The sequence below is a fragment of the Salvelinus sp. IW2-2015 genome, linkage group LG25 (genome assembly GCF_002910315.2).
Source record: "Salvelinus sp. IW2-2015 linkage group LG25, ASM291031v2, whole genome shotgun sequence".
NCBI classification, from domain to species: Eukaryota; Metazoa; Chordata; class Actinopteri; order Salmoniformes; family Salmonidae; genus Salvelinus; species Salvelinus sp. IW2-2015.
In genome coordinates this window covers 9,952,398-9,980,202 of record NC_036865.1, presented here as the reverse complement: position 1 = coordinate 9,980,202, position 27,805 = coordinate 9,952,398, and the positions used below count along the sequence as shown (strand labels likewise).

Genomic DNA, 27,805 nt, shown 5'->3' with positions numbered 1-27,805 from the left:
ACAGTACTTATTCAAGGATGAAAAAAAGACAACTGCTTAAAGGTTACTGAGAAACAGCATATGCTTTTTGTTTGAAGTACATTTAGAGCAAAGACATTTAAGTGATGCAACTGAAATATAGATTATACAGTAGCCATCTCAATTCAGAAGTCACACCAAGGCCATTTGTGGTGACAGCTGCTCCATAATCTCTGAAGTGTGACAGTGTTCTAACAGGCCACTGAGCATGGTTTTCCTAATAAGGGACATAGTCAAGCATCAGAACTGTTTTGCCCAAGCTGTATACTACACATTTTCAAATCAAATACAGTAGAATTGTACAAAACATTCCATTAGACCAATGGCATGTTACAGCTTTAGTCCAGGCACTTGCTTCTAGATAACATTGTTTCTCTCTCTTATGAATGCTATGGTCCAAAATTGGTACATTAATGACCTGGCACTTACTTTACATATAGAGGAAAATAATCACAGTACACATTCTATAACTCTGAAATGCAATGCTTTGTCAGTGATGATTAAAACAAAATCCCCATTACAAGCCTTAGTAGCAAACAAAATGTGTTATTTTTGGTTGACACTTCCGAGTCAGTAATAGAAAAATGATATTCAGCAGTGTAAACTGTATGGTCATTACTGATCAACTGGGATTGGCATCTACAGTATACGTGCACATGGTGGAGTCAAAGACTAGCAGGAGTAATAGTAAGCAGAGGTTAGATTCAAACAAGCTTCCTTTGCCTGTTTAGATGTTGTACATGCGATCTGCCTCCGACTCTAACACCATCTCTGCAATGTTGTAATGGGTGGGCTATGAGTCAAGCCTGATGAGACAGASCTACAGCGAGGAGAGGTAACACAAGCACTTCTGGCCTAACTGGAGAGTGTAGACAGGCTCCTCATTTGCAGGATTCAACAGGGGGCTCGTTGGGGGGTGGGATCTTCACATCGGAGGGCTCCACGCCCCAGATATCCCGGGCGTACTCGCTGATGGTTCGGTCGCTGGAAAACTTGCCGGATCCAGCGATGTTTCGAATCACTGTTCTTGTCCACTCTTTAGGGTTCTGAAAAGAAAACAATTGGGAAGCTCAATCAAAATGTCAGCCACATAACTGCCTTCTTGTTTTGTCTAGTATGATTACTTCGAGAACAGACAGTTGTAGGTCTACACGATTGTAACGGATGTGGTAATTCAACAACCACATGGGGAACTGGTAATAGAAGCAGCTAATGGGGGTGCTGGGGTTTGCTGTAAATTGTTGCACTTTGTGACAACCCAACCATCYAGTGCAACAGGAGCCCCAGCTGTTAATGAGACGAAAGACATGAGACGGTAACCCAACACCAGGACTGGGCTGCTGACAGGTAAACGTGACATGCTGACTGCCCTGACCTCCCAATGGTAGAGAGAGAGAGATGGCTTTGCAGTTTGTGTTGGTATGAAGGTAGACAGAGCCATATCAGACAGCACCCCCTGGTGGACTTACTAAAACTGTCAATGTAAGGGCCAGACATCACAAGCTCAAATAGACAGAAGTGTACAAGAACTGTTCTTCAAACTTGTTTTCTGAAATGTTTTCATGGTATGAAATCCATTACACGTAGCCCACCTTGTATAGCTCATTGACTCGATCTTGGCAAGTGATGTAGGCCTCATAGTCAGCAAACACTTTGAACCTGAGGTGAAGAAGCGATGCAGAGTGACAAATTAGTTCTTAGGTTTTCAATTTTCGGMTTTCAATTTTTTTCTTGAGCMCATGGTCAGCAGGCCGGAACACAATTACAAATAATTTACAAATTGAACGCAAAAAGCCCAACTGATATAATATTTGTCTAAAACAATCAATTCAAACCTTGCTTACATTTGTACAGGATCACATACCCCTCTCTATTTTGCGTGGGAGTACTTTAGAACAGATTTACKAAATTAAAATCACTTGAAGCAAATTTTCTGGTGTTTTTACAGTTTGTCCAAAAATTAATACATTTTTGCTCAGAAAACTTGGGGGGAGCAAATGTTAAAAAAATCACCCACGGGACAAATTCAGCCAATCAGTGGGGAACCCTGCCCTATGGGCTAACAGCAGCAAGCAGGGTCAGTTCATCCTTACATTCTGAAGAGCTGACAATATGCTAATACCACTGATATGTTAACAACACTGCTGTTATTCTGCTTACCTGTCGTGGTTCATCAGCATGTTCACCACATCCTTGAAGAGCTCATGCTCTTTGGGACTGAAGTAGCCCGTCTGGATCTGATCAATCACCTGCCTCAGCTCTGACAGACGCTCGTAGTACTCCCTGGCGTTGTACCTGGGCAGATACATTGTTTGAAGGTTGCAAGGTTAACATTATGATGGCTAACATTACAGGGTAAATATTTGCCATGCGATCTTGACTGTTAAAATGACAGTTCACCAAAATTACATATTGGTTTTTGGTACCAAAACCAATTTGTCATTTTGTAATTTGGGTGAAATATCCCTATAAAATGAACAGGGAAATGTCTACCGTCCAGTTTGTAAGAGAGCACGTTTGTCGTTAAGTCTATGACAAGACCCATTCATTCTGACACCAATCCAGTCAGCTCTTTCTCACCCTGTTTGGTCCATGGCATCCACATCCTCTACCCTCATGCCAAAGATGAAGAGGTTCTCCTCTCCGGCCTCCTCAGCCATCTCTACGTTGGCTCCATCCATGGTGCCGATGGTGAGCGCTCCGTTCAGCATGAACTTCATGTTGCCAGTGCCAGAGGCCTCTGTTCCCGCTGTGGAGATCTGTTCTGATAAGTCAGCTGCAGGGATGACTGGAACATACAGCAGGGAGAGGGAAGGGCTTAACAAACATACTAGGTATATCCTACCCAGCAGTGGTGTAAAGTACTGAAGTAGTTTTTTGGGGTATTTATATTTTTGACAACTTTTACTTCAATAAAAAAGTACGTTTTTAAACAAAATAATGTACTTTACTCCTTACATTTTCTCTGGCACACAAAAGTACTCATTACATTTTGAATGCTTAGCAGGACAGGAAAATGGTCCAATTCACACACATCAAGAGAACATCCCTGGCCATCTCTACTGCCTCTTATCTGCTGGACTCATTAACACAAATCCTTCATTTGTAAATTATGTCTGAGTGTTGTTGGATTGTGCCCCTAGCTATCCGTAAATTAAAACAAGAAAATCGTGCCGTCTGGTAATATAGGGAATGTGAAATGATTTATACTTTCACTTTTGAGAATTAAGTATATTTTAGCAATTACACTTTTGATACGTAAGTATATTTAAAACCAAATACTTTTAGACTTARACTTAAGTGGTATTTTACTGGGTGACTTTTACTTCAGTCATTTTCTATTAAGGTATCTTTACTTTTACTCAGGTATGACAATTGGGTACTTTTTCCACCCCTGCTACCCAGTAACATGTAGACATACTGTATAACAACATTAAAACATTGACGTAAATACAACTGTCCAAACCATAGCTCCATACAAACAGGAGTCGGGCTCCATTCTCAGTAGCCTCGCTTTCCTTCAATGATAGCAGACAGGACTAGATAGGATTGAACCCTATTCCTCACACCCATCAAGTCCTTTCATATTGATGGTCATAAAGGAGAGGACATGAGGAAAGGAAGCCATCTGTGAATCCTTGGACAAACCATCCTCTCACCTTTCTCTGCTAGGGAGACCCTGTAGTTCTCGAGGTAGATGACCTTTAACCTGTCCCCCACCACCGGGTCGTTGTTGATCACCTGGCCCACCGCCGTGATCAGCTTGATGATCATTTTGGCCATGTGGTAGCCAGGTGCAGCCTGGGTAGAGAGGACAGCGTCAACAGTTGGATATTGATGAGGGGAAAAATATATATGTCTGAATGACTAACTCATCTTACATCGAATATAAAGTATCACAAACAAGTCAACAGATCAGTTGTAACATTTCATTTTCATAATCAAAATACTATTTCCATGGTGACTGATTGTGTCATATACATCAGATGTCTAGCTACATACCTTTCCTCCAATTATCACAGTCCTGGGAACAAAGTGTTTAGAGGGGTCCTTTTTAATCCCTGTAGAGAAATATTATAATTTACTCCATTTCCCTCAGCTCAGTTAACTGGGATCCCGAGTGGCGCAGCGGTCTAAGGCACTGCATCTCAGTGCTAGAGGTGTCACTACAGACCCTGGTTCGATTTCAGGCTGTATTACAACCGGCCGTGATTGGGAGTCCCATAGGGCGGCGCACAATTGGCCCAGCGTTGTCCGGGTTAGGGTTTGGCCGGGGTAGGCCGTCATTGTAAAAAATAATTGTTCTTAACTGACTTGCCTAGCTTAATAAAGGTTAAATAAAATTATAATTAAAAAACGGTTCCACAGCCAGAGGGCAGTGTACACCTACTACTGGGATCTCTATCCAAATAGCTCAGAACCAAAATGACAGTGTGTCACTAAATCTGTTTTTGGTTTATTATTATGGGGTATTGAGGGGGGGGGAAACAACTATTTAATCTATTTAAGAATAAGGTTGTAATGATGTTCTAATGAACAGATTTTTGACTAACGATTTACTCAATAGAAGTTGCCTGAATTAAATGTGTTTACATTTTTTATTTAACTAGGCAAGTCAGTTAAGAACAAATTCTTATTTACAATGGACGGCCTACCCCAGCCATACCTTCCTAACCCGGATGACACTGGGCCAATTTTGCGCCGCCCTATGGGACTCCCGGTCACGGCCGGTTGTGATACAGCCCGGGATCGAACCAGGGRCTGTAGTGACGCCTCCAGACCGAGCTGCGCCACTCAGGAGCCTTAAATCATTAGGGATTTAAAACACTGAGCCCCTTGGGTTGCTGAAAGTGCTGGCTGTGCAACCAGTCTCCACTGTGCAGTTGTTTGAAGTATGAGATTTCTGTTGGCACTAACATCACCCCATATTATGAGGTGTGGACGAGCTCTTACGGTTGTAGAAGGTGATGATGTGGAGGACGTTGAGCAGTTGTCTCTTGTACTCATGGATTCTCTTCACATGGATGTCAAAGATAGACTCAGGGTTGATCTTCACCTCATACTCCTTCTCCAGGTAGGCTGCAAACTTCTGCTTGTTCTCCTGTAATAACACACAGAGGGGGATTTAAAGGTGGAGAAATACTTCAAAAGGGTTTTTCCCAAGACTGGCCATGACCCCAGATTGTATCAACTCTATATTCTTGTGTTTTTGGGAGAAAMAAATAAAGGGTTGAGATGTTAAGAATGTGGAACTGAATGAGCAGCTACCTGTTTTACATTGGCGATGTCACAAATGAAAGCATCGTCATCAATGAAGTCCAGTAGTTTCCTCAGRTGGAAGAGGTCCGTCAAGAAATCCTCTCCAATTTTCTACGGTGAAAACAAAAAAGCATGAAAGCATAAATAGTTACCATAGTAATATAATGGAATTTGAGTATGTGGACACAGTGTGCAGACTTTTGTGGTCTTGAAAAATGACATACTGATCAGTCAACACAACAAAGGGTAGACATTAGTTCATTGGGTGTGCAGGACTACTAACCCACAATGAGGTTCATTCCCCAGCAGGTAGCACCAAAAAGAAACTCAGAGGTACTRTGTACTCTAGCTCTGTAAAAATCTGTTACCTCAGCGATGAGGTCTGCCAGGCCTGGGTTACACAGCAGCAGCCAGCGGCGAGGAGTGATACCATTGGTCTTGTTCTGGAACTTCTCTGGCTCCACCTCATAGAAGTCCTTGAAACTGAGGACGGAGAGGCATACAACAAGTGAATATATCAGGCACACAACAAGTTAGTGGATCAGTGGATGTCTCTCTGGTAGACTTGTTCAACATAGCTGGAAAGCTAATAAAACAARACTCCAGGTTTGCCTGTAAATTGTTTCATGCAAAGCAGCCACCATCACCACCTATTTTGGTTAGACTTATTTAATAATCAAACGTGAATTTAGGTGAAACACTAACACAGTGTTCTTGACGATTTCAGAGTGGATCCGGGCGACCCCGTTGACAGCGTGGGAGCCCACCACACACAAGTGGGCCATGTTGATCCTCTTGGGGTCTCCCTCCTCGATCAGGGACATCCTCCTCAGACGGTCATTGTCCCCTGGGAACATGGCAGCGATCCTCTGAGAGGGCACAGAGAATCAACTCATAAGTGCACATTCACAAAGTCAAGTACACATACATGTAGTCCCAACTTGCATTTGTGTGCTGCTGATTACTAATATAAAAAGGTAAAGTTACACTGAGCTCAGATCTGTGGAAAGAAACAAGACAGCACTCAAAAAGGAGGGAGGGGGGATCCTTCAGAGCATAGAAAAAGATCCACACACTCAACACATTCTGGATGAGCTTGTTCGAGCACCCAGTATCAAAAGCACGTACCAAGTCGAGATGAATGATAATATCTCCCATTTCAGAGCAGCAGAAATCAGCCTCCTTTGTCCCGAGACAGTGAGTGGACACAGAGGGCTTACTTGGAGGTGGAGGTGGTTGATCTCATAGATGATCTGCAGGTGGCGAGGCAGCAGCTTCTCAAACAGGCTGATGGGCCAGCGCTCCAGGGCCTCAGGCAGGACGGTGTGGTTGGTGTAGGCACAGGTCTGACGCGTCACCTCCCAGGCCTGGAACACACAGGGGACGAAGGGGAGAAGAGAAAAGGCATCGCAGGTCAACAATGTCTATACAATAAAAGTGCATCCGAATCACAGTTAATAAATCACAAAACATGTTTGTTGATTTGATTAGGATAAATAACTAATACTGTACATATACAAGTACAATGGAAYTTGCATGTACTGTACAATATAACAGATGTGATTCCTAGCCAACTGTATTATTTCTTCAAGTAGAAGGAAGTTTTCCCTGAGGAGGGAAGCATTGTCCAATACACAGGCTCCACCCAAGCTCAACACGCTGYATCAGTTACCGCGTCACGATGACTTGGCAAAACCACCCTCCTCAAACAATGCTGCCCCAAAACAGCTCTGGTTTCCAGTTCAACCAGAGTTCATACTGGGACACAGTCCCACACCTAAGCAGTCCTACCATCTATACAGCCGTCTCACTTGGTACTGTTTGTCTGACTGTCATAGTGAGTGCCAGGCCTGGGATAGGGTTTAATATTTTCCCAGTATTTTACAACTGATCCATCCTGAGAATAAAATCACTTCTCACYGGTAACCTGGTATTTCCCGCCAAAACCTGAAGTGTCATTCAAAAACATATAAATAGGCCTGTCTGGATTTGATTAGAGCTTTGATCAAGCCTGATGCTACCTGAGCCTGATGACCCATTCATTAAATACATTTTATGAGCCCTACATTAAAAATACATTTTAAAATCCCAAGRGATTGTGCCGTTATCCAWWACATATGATATATAGGCTACTGCACATTACGCACGACAGAAAAACATGAAAGCCCATAGATGTAGATAGCTATATGCTCTCTTGGGTAAATAAGCCYTGGCGTGTATTCATAGTGCCAAGGGAAGCCAGGCTTCCCCCCCAAAAATTACTAAGAAAAAAACAAATCAGAGAGAGACTCATTTACATTTAGTCTCTCTGTGTTTCATAATTTTCCTTCAACTCACAAAAGGCTGAATGTATCTCACCGGAGAAAGCATCCGAGTGAGTTAAACAGCYCCCCTCTGTCTCTGTATGTGTAGGTTTCCATCTGATGCTGTCTGGTCCAAACATCTATGACATTGTTGAGACCCGTATCATTGAATGCAAATGCAATAGAAGCCAGCGAGGATTTGGCCTCCTTGATAACAAAATACAAAATAATAAGAGCCAATCAGTGTTGAGCTAAACCGAGTAAGCTCAACTGTGAATGGTCCTGTCGCACCTGTCGCGATCTTTGTCCCCATGTGCAGTTACAAACCGTAGTCTGGCTTTTTTATGGCGGTTTTGGAGCAGTGGCTTCTTCCTTGCTGAGCGGCCTTTCAGTTTGTCGATATAGGACTCGTTTTACTGTGGATATAGATACTTTTGTACCCGTTTCCTCCAGCATCTTCACAAGGTCCTTTGGTGTTGTTCTGGGATTGATTTGCATTGGTGTTTTATACTTGCATACTATTGTTTGTACAGATGAACGTGGTACCTTCAGACATTTGGAAATTGCTCCCAAGGATGAATCAGACTTGTGAAGGTCTACAATTTTTTTCCTGAGGTCTTGGATGATTTATTTTGTATTTACCATGATGTCAAGCAATGAGGCAATGAGTTTGAAGGTAGGACTTGAAATGCATCCACAGGTACACCTCCAATTGACTCAAATGATGTCAATTAGCCTATCAGAAGCTTCTGAAGCCATGACATCCTTTTCTGGAATTTTCCAAGCTGTTTAAAGGCACAGTCAACTTAGTGTATGTAAACTTCTGACTCACTGTAATTGTGATCCAGTGAATTATAAGCGAAATAATCTGTCTGTAAACAATTGTTGGAAAAATGACTTGTGTCATGCACAAAGTAGATGTCCTAATCGACTTGCCAAAACTATAGTTTGTTCACAAGAACCTTGTGGAGTGGTTGAAAAAATTAATTTTAATGACGCCAACCTAAATGTATGTAAACTTCCGACTTCAACTGTATATTTCTCAATCTTGAACAGGATTATCTATTTTCGATGCAATTTCAAATGGAATTGAAGGAGAGAGAGAGAGAGAGGAGAGAGAGAGAGAGAGAGAGAGAGAGAGAGACTGCTCACGCAAGAATATTCAAGTGATAGTCTGTAAAAATAAAAATAAAATGCAGCTGCAATTAAAAAGACAAGGCGACCCCCGAAAGAAGATGTGTAAATTAGGCGTGCATTCAGTCCTTATATTACTGTATCATAGGCTATGCTGCAGCAAATGTAGACCTACCTGTCACAAGAAAAAAACAGGAGATAGGTCTATGCATTGTGAAGTGCACTCCAAACGGAGATGGGCTGTCAACATGAGCGTTGATGATTGATCAGGCAGACCGCAGAAGCAAGTTTTAGACATTGCATATAATTTAACAGTTCCATTTTACATCACGCTGTTGATATAAATAAATGTATTATAATTCACTGGTTTTCCGCAGTTATTTATCCCGGGTAAAGAYTGGTTTTTGGCYGCAAATCTCGGTAAKTGGGTTCCCGCCATTCAACCCTAGCCTGYGAGAATACGTTACCTTGTCCCAGTCCAACTTCTCCAGATCCACTAGGATCCTCATCAGCTCAGGGATGGCCAAGGCAGGGTGGGTGTCATTCAGCTGGATGGCCACCTACCAGTGGATGGAGAGAGGAGAGAGAGTGTCAGTCATGGCCCTGGTTTAGGTCTCACTCCCCCCTATCAAAGAGATCTACTGCAGCCCTAATCCTCCACAACACCCGTTCTGCCAATCACATTCTGTTAAAGGTCTCCAAAGCACACACATCCCTGGGTCGCTCCTCTTCTCAGTTCGCTGCAGCTATCGACTGGAACGAGCTGCAAAAAACACTCACTGGACAGTTTTATCTCCATCTCTTCAGTCAAAGACTCAATCATTGACACTCTTACTGACAGTTGTGGCTGCTTCGCATGATGTATTGTAAGCTCTACCTTCTTGTCCTATGTGCTGTTGTCTGTGCCCAGTTATGTTTGTACCATGTTTTGTGCTGCTACCATGTTGTGCTGCTGCCATGTTGTGCTGCTGCCATGCTGTGTTGCTGCCATGCTGTGTTGCTGCCATGCTGTGTTGCTGCCATGCTGTGTTGCTGCCATGCTGTGTTGCTGTCTTAGGCCTCTCTTTATGTAGTGTTGTGGTGTCTCTTGTCGTGATCTGTGTTTGGTCCTATATTTTTAATCCCAGCCCGTCCCCGCAGGAGGCCTTTTGGTAGGCCGTCATTGTAAATAAGAATTTGTTCTTAACTGACTTGCCTAGTTAAATAAAGCTCACATTTGAAAAAAAATGGTTGTACTAATTGTAAAATGTGTAATATTAAAGGTTGTGCATGGGATTTGAGGAACAGCAATAAGGTTGGGTTTATCAAAGAAAAAAACAATTGACTGCTCACATTGGATATAGTGAAATACAATACCTTCTCTGGGAAGGTCTCAAAGGAGGTCCTGACYGGGTCTCTGCAGCCAAACTTGGAGGACTTGAAGCGGCGGATGATGTCCTGCAGTGTGGCGGCCACCACAAAGTACTCTTGCTTCAGACGCAGCTCCTTGCCCTCAAAGAACTGAACACACACTTAGAATTATAACACAGTCTATTCTCAAAGCAATCACTCAAGGGCAAGTTGATCCCATGTGGTGAATACCTAGCATCAGTTTAGCGTCGGACACAGATTTGCAGACATTATCGCAGGTGCAGTGAAATGCTTGTGAATAAATAGTATATTCATATATTCAATGCGTTCGGGAAAGTATTCAGACCTTCACTTTTTCCACATCTTGTTACGTTACAACCTTATTCTTAAATAGATTAAATAGTTGTTTCCCCCCCCTCGATACCCCATAATAATAAACCAAAAACAGATTTAGACATTTTTGCAAATGCATAAAAAACTAAACTGAAATATCACTTTTACATAAGTATACAGACCCTTTAATCAGTACTTTATTGAAGCACATTTTGCAGCGATTACAGCCTTAAGTCTTCTTGGTTATGACGCTACAAGCTTGGCACACCTGTATTTGGAGAGTTTCTCCCATTCTTCTCTGCAGATCCTCTCAAGCTGTCAGGTTGGATGGGGAGCATCGCTGCACAGCTATTTTCAGGTCTCTCCAGATATGTTATACCGGTATCAAGTCTTGGCTCTGGCTGGGCCCCTCAAGGATAGTCAGAGACTTGTCCCGAAGCCACACCTGCATTGTCTTGGCTGTGTACTTAGGGTCGTTGTCCTGTTGGATGTTGAACCTTCGCCCCCAGTCTGAGGTCCTGAGCGCTCTGGAGCRGATTTTCCTCAAGGATCTCTCTGTACTTTGCTCCGTTCATCTTTACCTTGATCCTGACTAGTCTCCCAGTCCCTGCCGCTGAAACACATCCCCATGGCATGATGCTGCCACCACCATGCTTCACTGTAGCGATCATATTGGCCAGGTGATGAGGGTGCCTGGTTTCATCGAGACGTGARGCTTGGCATTCAGGCCAAAGAGTTCAATCTTGGTTTCATCAGACCAGAGAATCTTGGTCTGAAAGTCCTTTAGGTGCCTTTTGGCAAACTCCAAGCGGGCTGTCATGTGCCTTTTACTGAGAAGTGGATTCCTGTCTGGCCACTCTACCATAAAGGCCTTATTGGTAGAGTGCTGTTCCTCGGCGTACACATCACAGACAAAGTGAAATGGTCCACCCACACACAACAGCGCCTCTTCAACCTCAGAAGGCTGAAAAAGTTTGGGCTTGTCATCCAAAACCCTGACAAACTTTTACAGARGCACAATCGAGATCATRCTGTCGGGCTGTATCACAGCCTGGTACYGCAACAGCACCARCCTCAACCGKAAGGRTCTCCAGAGGGTYMTGKGGTCTGCACAACGCATCACCGGGGCAAACTACCTGRCCTCCATGACACCTACAGCACCCMATGTCACAGGAAGGCCAAAAAGATCATCAAGGACAACAACCACCCGAGCCACTGCCTGTTCACACCACTACCATCCAGAAGGCGAGGTCAGTACAGGTACATGAAAGCTGGGACCGAGACACTGAAAAACAGCAATCACTAACTCAGAGGCTGCTGCCTACATTGAGAACCAATCACTAGTCACTTTTAACAATGCCACTTTAATAATGTTAACATATCTTACATTAGTCATATAATATGTATATACTGTATTTTATAGCATCTATTGCACCTTGCCTATGCCGCTCGGACATCGCGCATCCATATTTATATGTACATATTTTCATTCATCCCTTTAGATTTGTGTGTATTAGGTAGCTGTTGGGGAATTATTAGATTACTTGTTAGATATTACTGCACTGTCGGAACTAGGAACACAAGCATTTCACTACACTCACATTAACATCTGCTAACCATGTGTATGTGACCAATAAAATTTGATTTGCTTGGTTTTTGCTCTGACATGCACTGTCAACTGTGGGACCTTATATAAACAGGTGTGTGCCTTTCCAAATCATGTCCAATCAATTGAATTTACCACAGGTGGACTCCAATCAAGTTGTAGAAACATCGCAAGGATTATCAACGGAAACAGGATGCACCTGGTATCATAGAAAAAGGTCTGACTAAAACGTTTTTATTTATTTCTATATATATATATATATATATACAGTGGGGAGAACAAGTATTTGATACACTGCCGATTTTGCAGGTTTTCCTACTTACAAAGCATGTAGAGGTCTGTACTTTTTATCATAGGTACACTTCAACTGTGAGAGACGGAATCTAAAACAAAAATCCAGAAAATCACATTGTATGATTTTTAAGTAATTAATTTGCATTTATTGCATGACATAAGTATTTGATCACCTACCAACCAAGTAAGAATTCGGCTACTCACAGACCCCTCGTTTAGTTTTTCTTTAAGAGAAGCCCTCCTGTTCTCCCACTCATTACTGTATTAAAACTGCACGCCTTGTTTTGACACTCGTTCCTGTATAAAAAAACCTGATCCACACACTCAATCAGAACAGACTCCAACCTTCTCACAATGGCCAAACCAGAGAGCTGTTAGGACTCAGGATTAAAATTGTAATGACCTGAAACAAGGTGGGATGGGCTACAGGACAATAGGCAAGCAGCTTGGTTGAGAAAAAAATGGCACAACTGTTGGCGCAATATATAGAAATGGAACTAGAAGTTGAAGATGACGGTCAATTCCTCACAGCTCCTCCTCCGGCATCTATCTCCTGGTGCAGACTCGCAACTTGTGCGACATCCTCACCTTACGTGGTCGTATACTCTGCTAGGACCCGCCAGGCATCAATGATCATGGGGAAGGTGAGGGATCAGCCCAGAAACTCACAAACGGCAGGACCTGTCAATTGACCTGAAGAGAGCTGGGGACCACAGTCCTCAAAGAATACACTCTATTCAGATACCACACGATGACGGCGCGTCATTGGATTAAAAATCCGCAGAGTCACAACGTCAGGTCCCCTGCTCATAGCCCAGCGCATGTCCAGCCCGTCTAAGCTTTGCCAATGACCATTTGGATGATCCAGCGGAGGAATGGGAGACAGGTCATTGTGGTCTTGATGAGACAGAAATATAGAGCTTTTTCTGGTCCTAAAACTCCAACTCGCTCGTGTTTTGGAGGAAGATAAAGGAATGAGGTTACGAGACCCCAAGAACACCAATCCCAACCCGTGAAGCATGGAGGTGGAAACATCATTCTTTGGGGATGCTTTTCTGCCCAAAGGGGACAGGCACGACCTGCACCGTCATTGAGAGGAGGAATGGATTGGGGCCCATGGATCGCGAGATCTTGGCCCAAAACGCTCTTCCTCAGTAAGTAGATTGGAACGAATGGGTCAGTGGCTGGGTCTTCCAGCATACAACGACCCGATAAACCACAGCCAGGGCAACTAAGGAGTGGCTCTAAGAAGCACTCCAAGGTCCTGGAGTGGCTAGCCAGTTCTCCAGCCTGAACCCAATAGAACAATCTTGGAGGGAGCTGAAAAGTCCCTATTGCCCTCAGCGACAGTGCCCGCCGAAAACCTGAACGGATCTGGAAGCAAGTCTGTATGAGGAGTCGGGCCAAAATTCCTTGCTGCAGTGTGTGCAAACACTGTCCAAAGACTACAGCGAAACGTATGATCTCTGTAATTGCAAACAAGGTTTCTGGTACCAAATAATATAAGTTATGCTTTTTCTGATGTATCAAATTACTTAGTCATGCCAATAAAATGCAGAATTAATACTATAACAAAGTCATCAGCTAACTCACAGTGTATTTCTGTATTTTTGTTTTAGATTCCGTCTCTCACAGTTGAAGTGTACCTATGATTAAAATTACAGACTTCTCACCATGCCTTTGTCAGTAGGAATACCTGCAAAATCGCACGTGTATCAATACTGTCGTGTCCCCACTTCAATCCATATCCCACTAATATATATCATTTTTTTTTATGTGGACAAAATCTAAAAACCTGTTTTTGCTTTGTCATTATGGAGTATTGTGTTTAGATTGATGAGGATTTTTTTTACAATTGAATCCATTTTAAAATAAGGCTGTAATGTAACAAAATGTGGTAAAAGTGAAGGGGTCTGAAAACTTTCCGCCTGCACTGCATCACACTACCATGTCAGATTCAGCAAGAGTATGTATGAGGCGCGGGTGGATCCAACTTTTACCAAATGCTGCTTTTATTTAACCAAGGACAAACTGGGGCAGGCATAGACCTCTGCTCCACCCATACTAACTATGCTACACATATCTACATGCATCGAGAGTAATACCATTCTCAGTACATGTTGAGCAACCTTGCGGTTTCCTCATCCTAACTTGAACAGCTGACGTGCTTCACGTTACACGTCGGAGTCTGCAGCACTGAGGAGATTGTGCTGAATGCTGTACCAAAGACACTCCGCCACCACCACAACACTTCCCTTATGACCTTATTAGGTCATGGCTGGAGAGAACGCACCACCCCCGTGTGGCCTAGCGAATGTCTTTTTCTCACACACTATTGCTGGTCATTTTCACTTTGAGCACTTGCAGAATGTCATCTCTACTCCATAAGGGTTACATAGATACTCACATTGTCGTTYGGATAGAGGACGCGTGAGATGTTCTCAGCCAGGTTGCGGTCTAACACAGCTTCAATGTAGTCACCAACATTGACTGCACAAGAGAGAGGGGACCATTTAAAACGATACAGTATTTCAATTATACATCAGCAATCTGTCAAGGTCGAGGACGATCTCTTCTTCAAAGGCTTTAGGCAGCTTGATTGTTGTGGGTCCTGCTGTGGCTGAGCAGTATAGGTACACAGTATAAAACAGCATAGATGATCTACACCTCACTTTGYAAAAGTTTTTTTTAACAGATCCTAATGCAATTGAGTAGTGGTTGAAAAAAATCCGATGCTTAATTCAAAACTGACATTAAGCGGTCACTAGAGATGTGACTTGTAGGTTTGTCCCTTGCTGTAACCACTCGTCGATTACATGAGCCCAGGGAACCCAGTTGTTTCTCATGGCTACACATGCTTGCATGGTAAACATTAACTCAACCAAACCTGCTTCTCAGGCTTGTCTAAATACAGCTTGGAAGACCACACACACACACACACACACACCTCACTAGGAGAATGGCACACCATCTTAGTACTATGTAATGTCACAGCATTTGAAATGGGATCCAGTGTTGAATTTATTTAGTCTGAGCGTGGCCAACTTCATTAAGGATTTTCTGCACAACAGTAGAGAGTTCCTGGAAACAGTCAGCGTAGAAAGCGCCCTAAGCTCCATGACCTAAGAGGGTCGTATCCATGGGTAATGTTGGCAGGCTGCCCCCTCCCCTCCCCCACCAATGGTGCAATGGCATTGTGTTGGTACAGGGGGCAACACTTTGTATTCCAAACAGCTTCTTTTTTAAGGTAACCATCTCCCCCCATTGCCACTCTTTGCATAAATACCCATTAATCTTGGCCTGACTGGACTTGACCTCAGCTCATATTAGCATAATTTCCCTGGRTCTCTCTGTCCACCTGCCATATAAGAGGAGAAACCAAGAACCCAGAAGAAGAGAACTTCAACTGGTTGAAGAGTAAGCTAACTACTGCAGGCCAGATGGCTTTGTAAGTAATAAATATTATACGAAGAAAAATCTGGATGTATTTTCCATAAATAGATCCTTAGAAACTCAAAAGAAATATCCATCTGTGCAAAACTGGACTCACAGTTCAAGGCTGGGCTGAGGGTTTGTGGGAGCTTGGAGGGTCGTGGGAGAAGTCAAGGTCTACATACCACAGTTCTCTAAAGATGAATTAGCTCCCATAGACAGCAATATAACTGCCATTATCTATTGTGACTAGTGTATTCTTAACATAGGCCTAGCAAAGTGTKTTTTAGGCACCTGAGTATATCAGCTACAGTTAGTTTAAAGAGTAGAGTTACCAACCTCTATTGACAACAGGCTATATATCTCAACAGCTAAACAGATCTYCGCTAAAAATGGGCATGGAGACGTACATTCCTGCAGGTTGAAGTCAATGGGTGCCTTAGCAGACCACAGTCTCATGGTGTTAACTGTGTTGTTCTTGAATCCAGGCACAGGAGTGTCATAAGGCATGGCCAGGACAACCTAGGGAACAAAAAAATTAAGTATTAGGAGAAAGGAGATGGGGAAACAGAGAATTAGAAGATAAATGCCGATCMATTCAAATGGTTTGTCTGTGATCACATGGTGTATGTGTGCATGTGTACGCGTGTGTCTGGTGCACAGACTCACCTGGGTGTCCACCCACTTCACGCCCTCTGCTGTTTGCTCCACTCGGCCATAGAAATGCACAGGGAGCATGTACTCTGGACGAGCCTTCTCCCARGGGTTCCCATACCGCAGCCAATCATCAGCCTCCTCCACCTGAGAGGGAACAAAAATATGTACGGATGCAATATTACAATAACCGTTAAATGTGACCAAGAATGCCATGATCCATTACCTGCCAGCCATTGGAAATCTTCTGGTTAAAGATGCCAAACTCATAGCGGATGCCATAGCCATAGGCTGCCAGGCCTAGAGAGGCCATGGAGTCCAGGAAACAAGCTGAAACGGAGYAACGAGTGAAGGTCCATTTCTTATGGTATGCTCTACTTACATTTGCCTGCATTGGGTGAGATGTTTGAGTTTACACAGATCATGTTCAAATGTCTGAGTGTCACAAGGCATTTGTGACAAAGAGTGTTTGAAGCCTTACCTGCAAGGCGGCCCAGTCCCCCATTCCCCAAGCCAGCATCCTCCTCGATCTCCTCCAGCTCCTCTATGTCCAAGCCCAGCTGGTCAACAGAGAGAACTCATTAGAAACATCTCCTATACAGCCCCAGGCATACATCAGCATCAGGTGCCAATAGAGTTTGACATGAACTTGAGTAACCCTTGTCTCTATTGTAGAAACTTAAAGCACAAGGAGTCCTAATATAAGCCTACTATTTTAAGGTTTGAATTTAGGCAATACAGACACAGCAGTATGTAGCCTACTTGCAGGTTAGTTGGTGTGTGTGATATTTTTTTAAATCATACACTTGTAACATGCTGTTCCTTATAGATTGTGTTCTGATGAAGAACAATGAGGAAATAAAACAAATATAGGCCTACATTTCTGTACGTTTTCTCTGCTGAGTGAGAACTGACTGCGGTTGACTCTCCCAATCTAGGCCTACCCGTCTACGCAACGTGGCCAACAGACCTCACACTTGCAGGCTGTGATGATGCCTTGTCTTTCATACGGAGATTCTATTTAACTTAGTGCAAACAAAAGGGTGCWTTGTACAATTCTGAACAAGAAGATTGTTAAAAGCTACAGATACTGTACATTAGGTTTAAATCTCAGGTTGCTTTTGAGGAGACCACATAYACTAGGTCTACTAATCAGATATAACACTGAGATACTATACGAGAGGCATGGTAGCCTCTGCCCCAGTATCTGTCAGTTAGAGATGTCAACCATYAGTATGGCGGGTCTCCTCTCGATCGCCCAGGGAGGCTCCGATTCAAACAGCTCTGCAAGCGTTATGTCAAAATGTGTTAGTTATTCACCAAATATGGATTTTTATGTACAAATATGTACTTCCAAAAAAGGTCTATATAAAAATGTAAAAGCAACCAGGGYAAAAAGAAWAATCTTCGGCACTTCCAATGTATTYAGCTGTTGTAGACTTCCAACCTGTGTGGCAGGAATGACTGATTTAAATTGGAGTTGCCGAATAGGCATGTTTTCGGTTGCTTGTACATTTTTATTTAGACCTTTTTTGGAAGTACATACTGGCCGTAACAGGGGTAAATTAAGATAGTTATTACCAAATATGGATTTTTGCTGAGCAACTAACACATTTTGACATTATAACGCTTGCAGAGCTGTCTAATGTGAGTTTGAATCTGAGCTTCCAGGGCTTTAGAGAGGAGACATGTCATACTCATCGTTGACATCTCTAACATTCAGATACTGGGGCAGGCAGCCTCAGTAAACAGTCTGTCTGTACTGATAGTCTCCAAAACATCACTAGRAAAGGCACCTTCATCATGAGAAATAGGGTTACAGCTACTAGCATTAAAGACATGCTCTGGAACTTTGGCYACTGAGTATTTTTTWAAACCTCCCGTTTTGGGCTMGATGTGTCAATGTGTAGTTCATACATGCATAATCTATGAGCAGAATTAATGTCTCACTTTAAATTGGCCACGAAATCCCTAGTTAGAAAGCAACTGTTTTTTTAGAAGCTGTGCTGCATCATTTTCCTAAAATGTTCCCCCACGTAGGCCAGCCCCCTAGCAGTTCCGAGTTCTAGCCAATGAGCTTCCACCCCTCAACATTTGKGTGACAGCTAGCAAGATGTACACACAGCACAGCAAGAGCGTGCATTGACAAGGTGCACATATCTGCACATGTGACGTAGTACACAATTTCAGGGAACACTTTTTGGCTCTAGAGCGTTACTTTCAGAACTACTGACTAAAAAGCATTCAAAAATATTGAAGAAACTCTTTAAATCCCCATTGAAAGCTAAAACAAAGGGAGGTCTTATAAAACATGTATTGGATGAATGGTAATATGACCCCCCCCCCCCCTAGTCAGAACACAGTGAGCTTCAGTGCTGGACTGTGACACTGGTGATGAAAGCATTGTACCTGGGAGAGACACTAATAAGCCCACCACACAAACCAAGCAGACAAAGTCAGGTCTGATTTTGGACTAGGGATGGATACGTGGGGAGTTTGAGGCCCACATCTTCATCCTGATTGTATGGCAGGAGGTACAGTTTTTTTTAAAGACACTGGCAGTGCAGGTGTATGGTTTTACCTGGTAGATGGCTTCATCGCAAGCATTCTGCAGGCCCAGGTTGATCATGGTGTTCTGAAGGGTCCGACCCATGTAAAACTCCAATGATAGATAGTGGATCCTCTGAAGATGACATAGATGGGTTTCAGCATGTCAGAGATATGTAGACAGTCAAAGAAACGGTTTGGAAAAAATATATACTGTAGGCACAATGACTCAAACACTTTGTAGCAAAACAGAGTTGTGACCGGTCATTCAGTGGCGCTAATCAACTTGAGATCATCAGAAGCTGAAGAATCTGTGCTAAAGAATTGAGCAAAGTTGGGTCAGCATGACGTCATAAATCCCCAACACTGAGAACCTAGGGGTGGGCAGCTGAGAAACTAAGGGGGGGGGGGCAGCTGAGAACCTAAGGGGGGGAGGGCAGCAAACTGGGTATACCTCACTTGGGTTCTTGAGAGCTATGCTATTGGTAGCCGAATGCCTGAAAGTAGATATTCACCGGTGTGTTAAATTACTACTCAGCCTGGTCTCAGACTAGACGTAACATAGTAAAATGTAAATCCGAGACACTCAAAATAGTAGGATAATTTATGTTTGATTTGGTTACATAAGACATATGGTTACTCATGYCAAAAACKAAAGTAGGGTGGTTGGTCGGGGTGGATGGCTGCGAGTTTGAATCTCATCGTGGACAACTTGAGCATTTTAGTAACTTTTCAACTACTTACTACCTTTTAGCTACTTTGCAACTACTTAGCATGTTAGCCAAAAAATGTTTAAACCCTTCCCCTAACCTTAACCCCTTTAACTAACCCAACTCCTAAACTGAACRCTTAGCCTAGCTAACATTAGCCAGCTAGCTAACGTTAGCCACCATGCTAGAATTCATAACATATATCATATATTTTCCAAATTCGTAACATATAATATGAATTGTAATTCGTAACATATCATATATACGAAATGGGAGATGGACATTCACAAATTAATACATACAATACGAAAAGTAACATACACTAAATGAAGCCGCTCGCATTTACGTACAGAATATTATGAAATGCTCTGAGACCAGGTTYCAGCCACCACTAGCAAGCTGAAACTATTTGAACAAAATAATTATTTTTCATACAGTCTATGGAAACAACTCATTGCAGTAAATTGGGTATCCTCTTCTACACATACAGGCTCTGGGAATAATCAAATAGAAACTTGCATGAAGAGCAGACCAAGAATACAAATAACCACTTATTTCAAAATGCAACTGGACACATTGCATGTGCAACAAAGTAACAAGGAAACCTWATCCCATACACTTCCTGTATAATTTCAGGGAGATGTTTTCGCCTTTACCTTTGGATCTTTCTCATAATAATATTGCTGAGTGCGGATCCATCTCCCAACGAGATGGTCCCTGACTGTGTGAGCCAGGGCGAAGTAGTAATCCCGAGGGGTGGCTACATTGCGATCTTTGACAAGAGTGAAGTGAAGATGCCTGTTGAAACTTTTCTTGATTTCTACGACATCGCCCAACCCTGCAATGCCACGCACGCTGATCTGTTTTCTCTTTTCATGGTCACTCAGTGGGCTGCTCATAGCTTCAGATAAACTCTACCCGAACTTGTGCAAGGTTTGAATTGATTAGAAGTTGAGTTGAGAAGATCCACGCCTGATAGCCCTTGATGGCAGACAGTTGGTTCCTAGAAGAAAAAATACTTCCTCGAAACACACCCCTTAATTCTATCAGTTTGGATTGATGGGAGGGGAGTGTGTTCGCACTTGTCTCTTATTGGTCCATCTGTGCGAAAAAGAATACGTCTTGACGTCAGATCTAGATCAAGCGTCGCGTCGATGGCTACGTCGTTATGTTCTGAAATAGTATAGTCACAGACAGAAGGMGGAAATTATAAATAATATTTAGTATAATCTAGCTACTTACACTTGTTATGATTGTTATTTTATAGCTCAATGGTTATGGTACTGATTTATGGTATGTCGGGGCCATTTAGCTATAAGGTCGGGACTGATGGTCTGTTTACGTTTCGTTGTGGCTAGATCCAGTCTTACAGCGCCATCTAGTGATAGTGTCGGGGACAACAGTTGTTGACGACTAGTATTGTGGATAAACCTAACCACAATACTTTCTAAAGTTTCTAAACCTGTCTTTGGCCTAAACATTTTCCAATAGTCGACGCGTCCATAAGGGTAMTGGAAGCTAAGCGCTTCCCAAAAGGAAATTCAAATACATTGCCGAAGTTATATAGCCTAATTAGCCTTCTGTCTATACAGAAATACATACAATCATTCAAATAGGCTAGCCTACTAAAGCATGATTTGGCCACAGAGGATCATTAGCTTCATCAAAAAATACAATATGGATTGTTTTAAATTGCATTACCTACAGTTGGAAAGAAAAGCAGCGCGCACTGCAAATACCAAATAGATGATTGTTGAGTTGCGATTGTCAGTGAAATGTAGAGTGTATTGCTGTAAAGAGAATGAATAAAGAGAATACAATGAAACGACTGTAATCTGTCTTTTAGTTGCAAAAAATGCAACTTAATTGTGATAACAACAGTATAGCCTATTGGCACCAGCGGGAAAGCATCGGCATCCCCGGCAAGCGCGCACTGTGTATAGCCAATTCAATCATTATCAAGGTTGTGCCTCTCCTTCTCATAGATCTATGGATAATGCCGTTTTTATTGATCTGTTTGTCAGTGTCAGCAGAGTAGTCTACCCTGAATATGTTTAATTAATAAATATTCTGTTAATGTCTCCAGTCATATAAAGTGTAGTAGAATTGCCTGAAATGTGTTTATAAAAGGCACAATGATTACCATACAAAGAAGAAACGTAGCTTGTATAGCCTATAGCCTAGGCTCATTCTACGCTACACGCTAGGGTTCTCCAACTGGCGGTTGCGTTGCCGAATTTGACTCGCGGGTGATTTTATTTAGAACCCCAAGTTTTCTGAGCAAAAAAAAAAATATATATATATATTTACTCAGCAAAAAAAGAAACGTCCATTTTTCAGGATTCTGTCTTTCAAAGATAATTCGTAAAAATAAAAATAAAAACTTCACAGATCTTCATTGTAAAGGGTTTAAACACTGTTTCCCATGCTTGTTCAATGAACCATAAACAATTAATGAACATGCACCTGTGGAACGGTCATTAAGACACTAACAGRTTACAGATGGTAGGCAATTAAGGTCACAGTTCTGAAAARTTAGGACACTAAAGAGGCCTTTCTACTGACTCTGAAAAACATTAAAAGAAAGATGCCCAGGGTCCCTGCTCATCTGCATGAACGTGCCTTGGGCATGCTGCAAGGATACATGASGACTGCAGATGTGGCCAMGGCAATAAATWGCAAAGTCCGTACTGTGAGACGCCTAAGACAGTGCTASAGAGAGACAGGACGGACAGATGATCATCCTCYCAGTGGCAGACCACGTGTAACAACACCTGCACAGGATCGGTACATCTGAACATCACACCTGCGGGACAGGTACAGGATGGCAACAACAACTGCCCGAGTTACACCAGGAACGCACAATCCCTCCATTAGTGCTCAGACTGTCCACAATAGTTCACTTTCATAGCAGCCACGTTGTATTAATTCTAGCCTCTATGCACTCTCCCCCTCTCACCTTTTCCCTTCGCTTGTGGACTTCAATGAACAACACATCAGCTGTATGTGACCAGGCAAAAAATACTTTCCAAGCCAAATCCCCCCTAACCCGGACGACACTGGGCCAACTATGCGTCGCCCCATGGACCTCCCGGTCACGGCCGGCTGCGACAGAGCCTGGGCTCGAACCCAGAATCTCTGGTGGGACAGCTAGCACTGCGATGTAGCGCCTTAGACCACTGCGCCACCCGGGAGTACTCTCCTTAATTTTTGAAGAAATTAATTTGTTAAACTGTTCAACTAGTCTTTCTCTCTCTTTGAGTCAACTACTCACCACATTTTATGCAGAACTAACTAGCTGTAGCTTATCCTTTCAGTACTAGATTCTGATCCTTTGATTTGGTGGAAAACATGTCAGTTCATGCTGCAAGAGGTCTGATAGGTTGGAGGACGTCCTCCGSAAGTTGTCATAATTGCTGTGTAAGTCTATGGAATGGGGTGAGAACCAAGAGCCTCCMAGGTTTTGTATTGAAGTCAATGTACTGGCAAGAGGAAGAAGGAAGATAGCTGTCCTCCGGCTACACCATGGTGCTACCCTACAGAGTGCTGTTGAGGCTACTGTAGACCTTCATTGCAAAACACTGTGTTTRAWTCAATTATTTTGTGACGTGAATATATTTAGTATAGTTTAATCTAAAAAGTTAACTTTTTCAATGTTTTCTTTTTTTTTTTTWWATAATATGAAATTCACTGAGGATGGTCCTCCCCTTCCTCCTCTGAGGAGCCTCCACTGATAAATATATATATTTAATCTATATATTTTTTAAACGTTTTATTGTTGGACATAAAATACTGTAAAATCTGTTCCAAAGTATTCCCACGCATAATAGAGATATACAGTATGTGATCGTATACAAATGTAAGCAAGGTTTGAAATTATTCTGTTTTAGTCCGTTTTGGGCTTTTTGCTGTCAATTTGCAGTTGACAAATTATTTGTAATTATGTWCAGGCCTCCTGACAATCCGCTCAAGTAAAAATCTGTGCTCGGCTGAATCTAGTTTATGATCCCTGCTATATGCAGTCAGCCATGCATTGAACGGTCTGTTTGCGAACAGTGATCGAGTTCTAAATTATTACTATCCAATCTACTCATCACATTACGAATKGAAGGGTTTCTTACACAAGTCTGCAAATGTGATGARGCATGGAATGCTGTATTATAAAGGTGCATTTTTATGGTCAAAATAAGCTTCCACAAACGTTAAATTTATGCGCCGTCTATGCCATTTCCTAACCTTATCCTCATTCTCCTTACCTGCTACGTTATTTCACCTAACCTGCTGTTAGTTCTCCTAACCTGCTGTGTAACCAGACCATCAATCCCCACAGTAGCCTATCGTCACACTCTCATTTAATTATCTACAGGTGTTGTTTTAGTACGCAAATTCGCACTTTTATAGCACGTGATCTGTCAAATCAGAAACGGGTGGTAACAATTAGTAAAGGCCAGTGTGTCCATTGTCTCGGGTAAGGACGTGAAATACAATAGTGTAAGTTATTTCAACATGTTTAGACATATGCCTACTGAAATATTAACTGGAAGCTGTAGGTAGCATATGGCTCACAGACACGACTAGAGCTAATGTTATTAGAGTGAGTTAGCACAGAGAGCCTAGTTGTTTGTCTAACGTTACTAGACCATCATTGCGCAGCTGTCTCTTGCAGAAATGTCGACCACTTCTCAGAAGCACAGGGACTTCGTTGGAGAACCCATGGGCGATAAACCGGTGACAGCACTGTCGGGAATTGGCGAGGTCTTGGGAAATAAACTGGAGGAGCAAGGTTTTGACAGAGTAAATTCTTATTTTTTTATTTTTTACAGCGCTTCACATGCTATGCATTCTAGACTATATACATTTTTTTACCTCTTAGAATGTTAACGTTAGGTCAAGTATTGTGGAGCTCCTGCACCTWAAGTTGTCAAGGCTTTGGCTTCGTGGCAAATGGGGACTGGTCAATGCACCCCATTGGGTCCCCAGGACAAGGCTTGTTTTGATGATTTTCCCACTATGGACAGTAGCACCACAGTACTGACCTGCACTTAGGGGCAGGCCCACTGCAACAAAGTAATATGTAGGATAACTGCTGCATCTCCTTCTTAGGCCTTTGTGGTTCTGGGTCAGTATCTGCTGCTGCGGAAGGATGGGGAGCTGTTCARTGAGTGGCTGAAAGACACCAGCGGTGCCAACACCAGGAATGCTACATCCTGCTCCCAGTGCCTGAGAGAGTGGTGTGATTCATTCCTATGAGTCCCTAATGTAACATTTTAAAGATTAGAACATTAATCTGTTTATAGTGGAAATGTCAGTGGCTTGGTTTGTCTGAGCAGAATAATTTAATAAAGATGTGAAATCTAAATTGTTTTCTTTTATTCAAAATACATATGCCTTCATTACCCCAATTGATTCTGAATTGTACACAGAAACTGACATTTTAGCACAATGTTATATTCAAATATGTAATTGGTCATGCTCCTTTAAACTACAGCAGTAGCATGTGCTTTATTACACAACCAACATTCCTTAAGTATAAACCAACCACACCTGCTAAAATAAAGTCAAACATTCAAAAGGCAACTGGTAAAATAAACTACAATTCTGAAAACTTTGCACAGAAAAACAAGTACAATCACTTTGGGAAAATGGCCTGAGTGTACTTTGCAGCACAGAAACACTGGCATGTCATGGCAGCAGCAAGTGAGGTGAAACTGGCAGCTCACTGACTGTGAAGGGACTCTATGTAGTGGAAAGTAGCCCCCAGAGCCCAACTAGTCTCCACTTCATCAATCTTCCTCACCAGCTGAAAGCACACACAAATCACTTCCTTGACCATTGGATACAGACCCATGGAAATGCATTGATTTCGATTGAATGATAAATGGCATTTCTTTGCATTTGGTTCTCACCTTAAATACTTTTTCTTTGGGAAAACCAAGCTCTTGCAGCATTGTAGAGATGTAGGTTAGATCCAGACAAAGAAAAGGATTCTCTCTGGGAGTAACTGTCATTCCGTTGCACACTGGGAGAAATAAAAGGTGATTTCTTGCAAGTATTCACTAAATTCCAATAATTAAATGTGTGAAAGCAATGAGTCAAGCGTTGATTAAAAGGGATAAGTCAAGTTCATATTCAGTTCAGTAATAGCGAACCACATGCAGCATGAGGGTGCTGTCTTACCTCTTTTAGCAGTGTCAATGTAATCGCTGACTTTTATAATCCCTCCTGTTTTCTCATCTGAGTGAAAGGGGATATTAGAATAGAACTACATTAAATTTCTATATGAAGATATCATTAAACTAAGTAGCATAATCATTTACACCAACTGAAGTGGCAAAAGGTAGGTAGGGTTCCTACCAATAGCYCCCAGATCCACAGCTCTGTCATAGTAGTATGAAAAGGCATAGAATTCAATATCTTTGGCTTCCTCTGCCTTCTTCACCTTCCTATACAGCACCTTCTCCACTTTCCTAAGGCAGGACTCATAAATGGGCACTCCTGAAACAGAAACAAAACTTAATACACAAAACAATGGTCAGGTTAGGCACTGTCTATAGAAGGCAATGAATTGTTTATTAAAGGTGCAATATGCAGAAATCCATCGTTTCCTGGATGCTAAAATTCTAATAGTTCGCCTAATTTCAGTTAGTGACAAAACAAGCAATTGTGTAGTATAGAAAATCATTGTACCACCTAAACCGCTGTGAAATATATTTTCAATATAAAACAAAAATATAGTATTTTCAGCTGGTGTATGAAACTAAAAGTCCAAATCAAATCAAATTTGATTAGTCCCCTGTGGCGATTATATAACAGGTGTAGACCTTACAGTGAAATGCTTACTTAAAAGCCCCTAACCAACATTGCAAATTAAAAAAAATACGGATAAAAAGAGATAAAAGTAACAAGTAATTAAAGAGCAGCAGTAAAATAACAACAGTGAGACTATTTTAATTTTAACTTTATTTAACTAGTCAGTTAAGAACAAATTCCTATTTTCAATGACGGCCTAGGAACAGTGGGTTAACRGCCTTGTTCAGGGGAGAACAACAGATTTTTACCTTGTCAGCTCGGGATTTGATCTTGCAACCTTTCGGTTACTAGTCCAACGCTCTAACCACTAGGCTACCTGCCACCAATATACAGGGGGGTACCAATACAGAGTCAATGTGCGGGGGCACAGGTTAGTTGCGGTAGTATGTACATGTAGGTAGAGTAATTAAAGTGACTATGCATAGATGACAACAGAGAGTAGCAGTGGTGTAAAGAGTGGGAAAGGGGAAATGCAAATAGTCTGGGTAGCCATTTGCCTAGATGTTCAGGGAGGACCCATGCAAATCTTTCAGTCTCCTGAGGGGGAAAAGGTTTTGTCATGCCTTCTTCACGACTGTCTTGGTGTGCTTGGACCATGTTAATTTGTTGGTGATGTGGACACCAAGGAACTTGAAGCTCTCACCTGCTCCACTGCAGCCCCGTCGATGAGAATGGGGGCGTTCTCGGTCCTCCTTTTCCTGTCGTCCACAATCATCTCTTTTGTCTTGATCACGTTGAGGGAGAGGTGTTGTCCTGGCACCACACGGCCAGGTCTCTGACCCCTCCTCATAGGCTGTCTCGTCGTTGATCGGCCTACCACTGTTGTGTCATCTGCAAATTTAATGATGGTGTCAGAGTCATGCCTGGCCGTGCAGTCATGAGTGAACAGGGAGACAGGAGGGGACTGAGCACGCACCCTGAGGGCCCCTGTGTTGAGGATCAGCGTGACGGTGTGTTGTTACCTACCCTACCACCTGGGGACGGCCCGTCAGGATGTCCAGGATCCAGTTGCAGAGGAGGTGTTTAGTCCCAGGGCCTTAGCTTATTGATGAGCTTTGAGGCACTATGGTGTTGAACGCTAAGCTGTAGTCAATGAATAGCATTCTCACATAGGTGTTCCTTTTGTCCAGGTGGGAAAGGGCAGTGTGGAGTGCAATAAAGATTGCATCATCTGTGGATCTGTTGGGGCGGTATGCAAATTGGAGTGGGTCTAGGGTTTCTGGATGATGTGTTGATGTGAGCCATGACCAGCCTTTCAAAGCACTTTATGGCTACAGACGTAGTGCTATGGGTCGGTAGTCATTTAGGCAGGTTACCTTAGTTTCTTGGGCACAGGCACTAAGGTGGTCTGCATA

General features: G+C 42.6%; 3 protein-coding genes across 7 annotated transcripts in view; 1 reads left to right on the top strand and 2 right to left on the bottom strand.

The window, feature by feature from the left end:
- Nucleotides 1–398: 398 nt before the first annotated feature.
- pygb (phosphorylase, glycogen; brain) lies at nt 399–20,665 on the bottom strand. Its single transcript, XM_023970045.2, has 20 exons — nt 20,297–20,665; nt 18,965–19,066; nt 16,865–16,943; nt 16,610–16,713; nt 16,399–16,530; nt 16,140–16,251; nt 14,705–14,787; nt 10,071–10,214; nt 9,182–9,274; nt 6,498–6,644; nt 5,983–6,146; nt 5,646–5,760; nt 5,287–5,388; nt 4,972–5,119; nt 4,021–4,079; nt 3,678–3,819; nt 2,599–2,806; nt 2,179–2,313; nt 1,611–1,677; nt 399–1,064 (listed from the first exon to the last, which is right to left on the bottom strand). The coding sequence occupies exons 1-20, from the start codon at nt 20,537–20,539 to the stop codon at nt 900–902; spliced, it is 2,544 nt and encodes an 847-aa protein (XP_023825813.1). The 5' UTR covers nt 20,540–20,665; the 3' UTR covers nt 399–899.
- Nucleotides 20,666–24,013: 3,348 nt separating this feature from the next.
- Nucleotides 24,014–24,999, top strand: LOC111951884 (barrier-to-autointegration factor-like protein). Of its 2 annotated transcripts, none has more exons than XM_023970190.2 (3): nt 24,014–24,108; nt 24,307–24,434; nt 24,744–24,999. In XM_023970190.2, the coding sequence occupies exons 2-3, from the start codon at nt 24,309–24,311 to the stop codon at nt 24,888–24,890; spliced, it is 273 nt and encodes a 90-aa protein (XP_023825958.1). In that variant the 5' UTR covers nt 24,014–24,108; nt 24,307–24,308; the 3' UTR covers nt 24,891–24,999. The 2 variants fall into 2 exon arrangements, with proteins under 2 accessions (XP_023825958.1, XP_023825957.1); XM_023970189.1 differs by having other exon boundaries at nt 24,036–24,131.
- Nucleotides 24,989–27,805, bottom strand: part of LOC111951883 (ectonucleoside triphosphate diphosphohydrolase 6) — a 33,166-nt gene continuing 30,349 nt past the window's right edge. For 2 of the 4 annotated variants that reach the window (XM_023970186.2, XM_023970185.3), the window contains 4 exons: nt 25,995–26,135; nt 25,818–25,874; nt 25,547–25,659; nt 24,989–25,440 (listed from right to left, as the gene is read on the bottom strand). In XM_023970186.2, the coding sequence (XP_023825954.1) occupies nt 25,357–25,440; nt 25,547–25,659; nt 25,818–25,874; nt 25,995–26,135 (395 nt within the window). In that variant the 3' untranslated portion in view covers nt 24,989–25,356. Of the gene's footprint in view, nt 25,441–25,546; nt 25,660–25,817; nt 25,875–25,994; nt 26,153–27,805 lie in introns of all 4 variants that reach the window. The other 2 variants (XM_023970187.2, XM_023970188.2) reach the window with 1 other exon arrangement.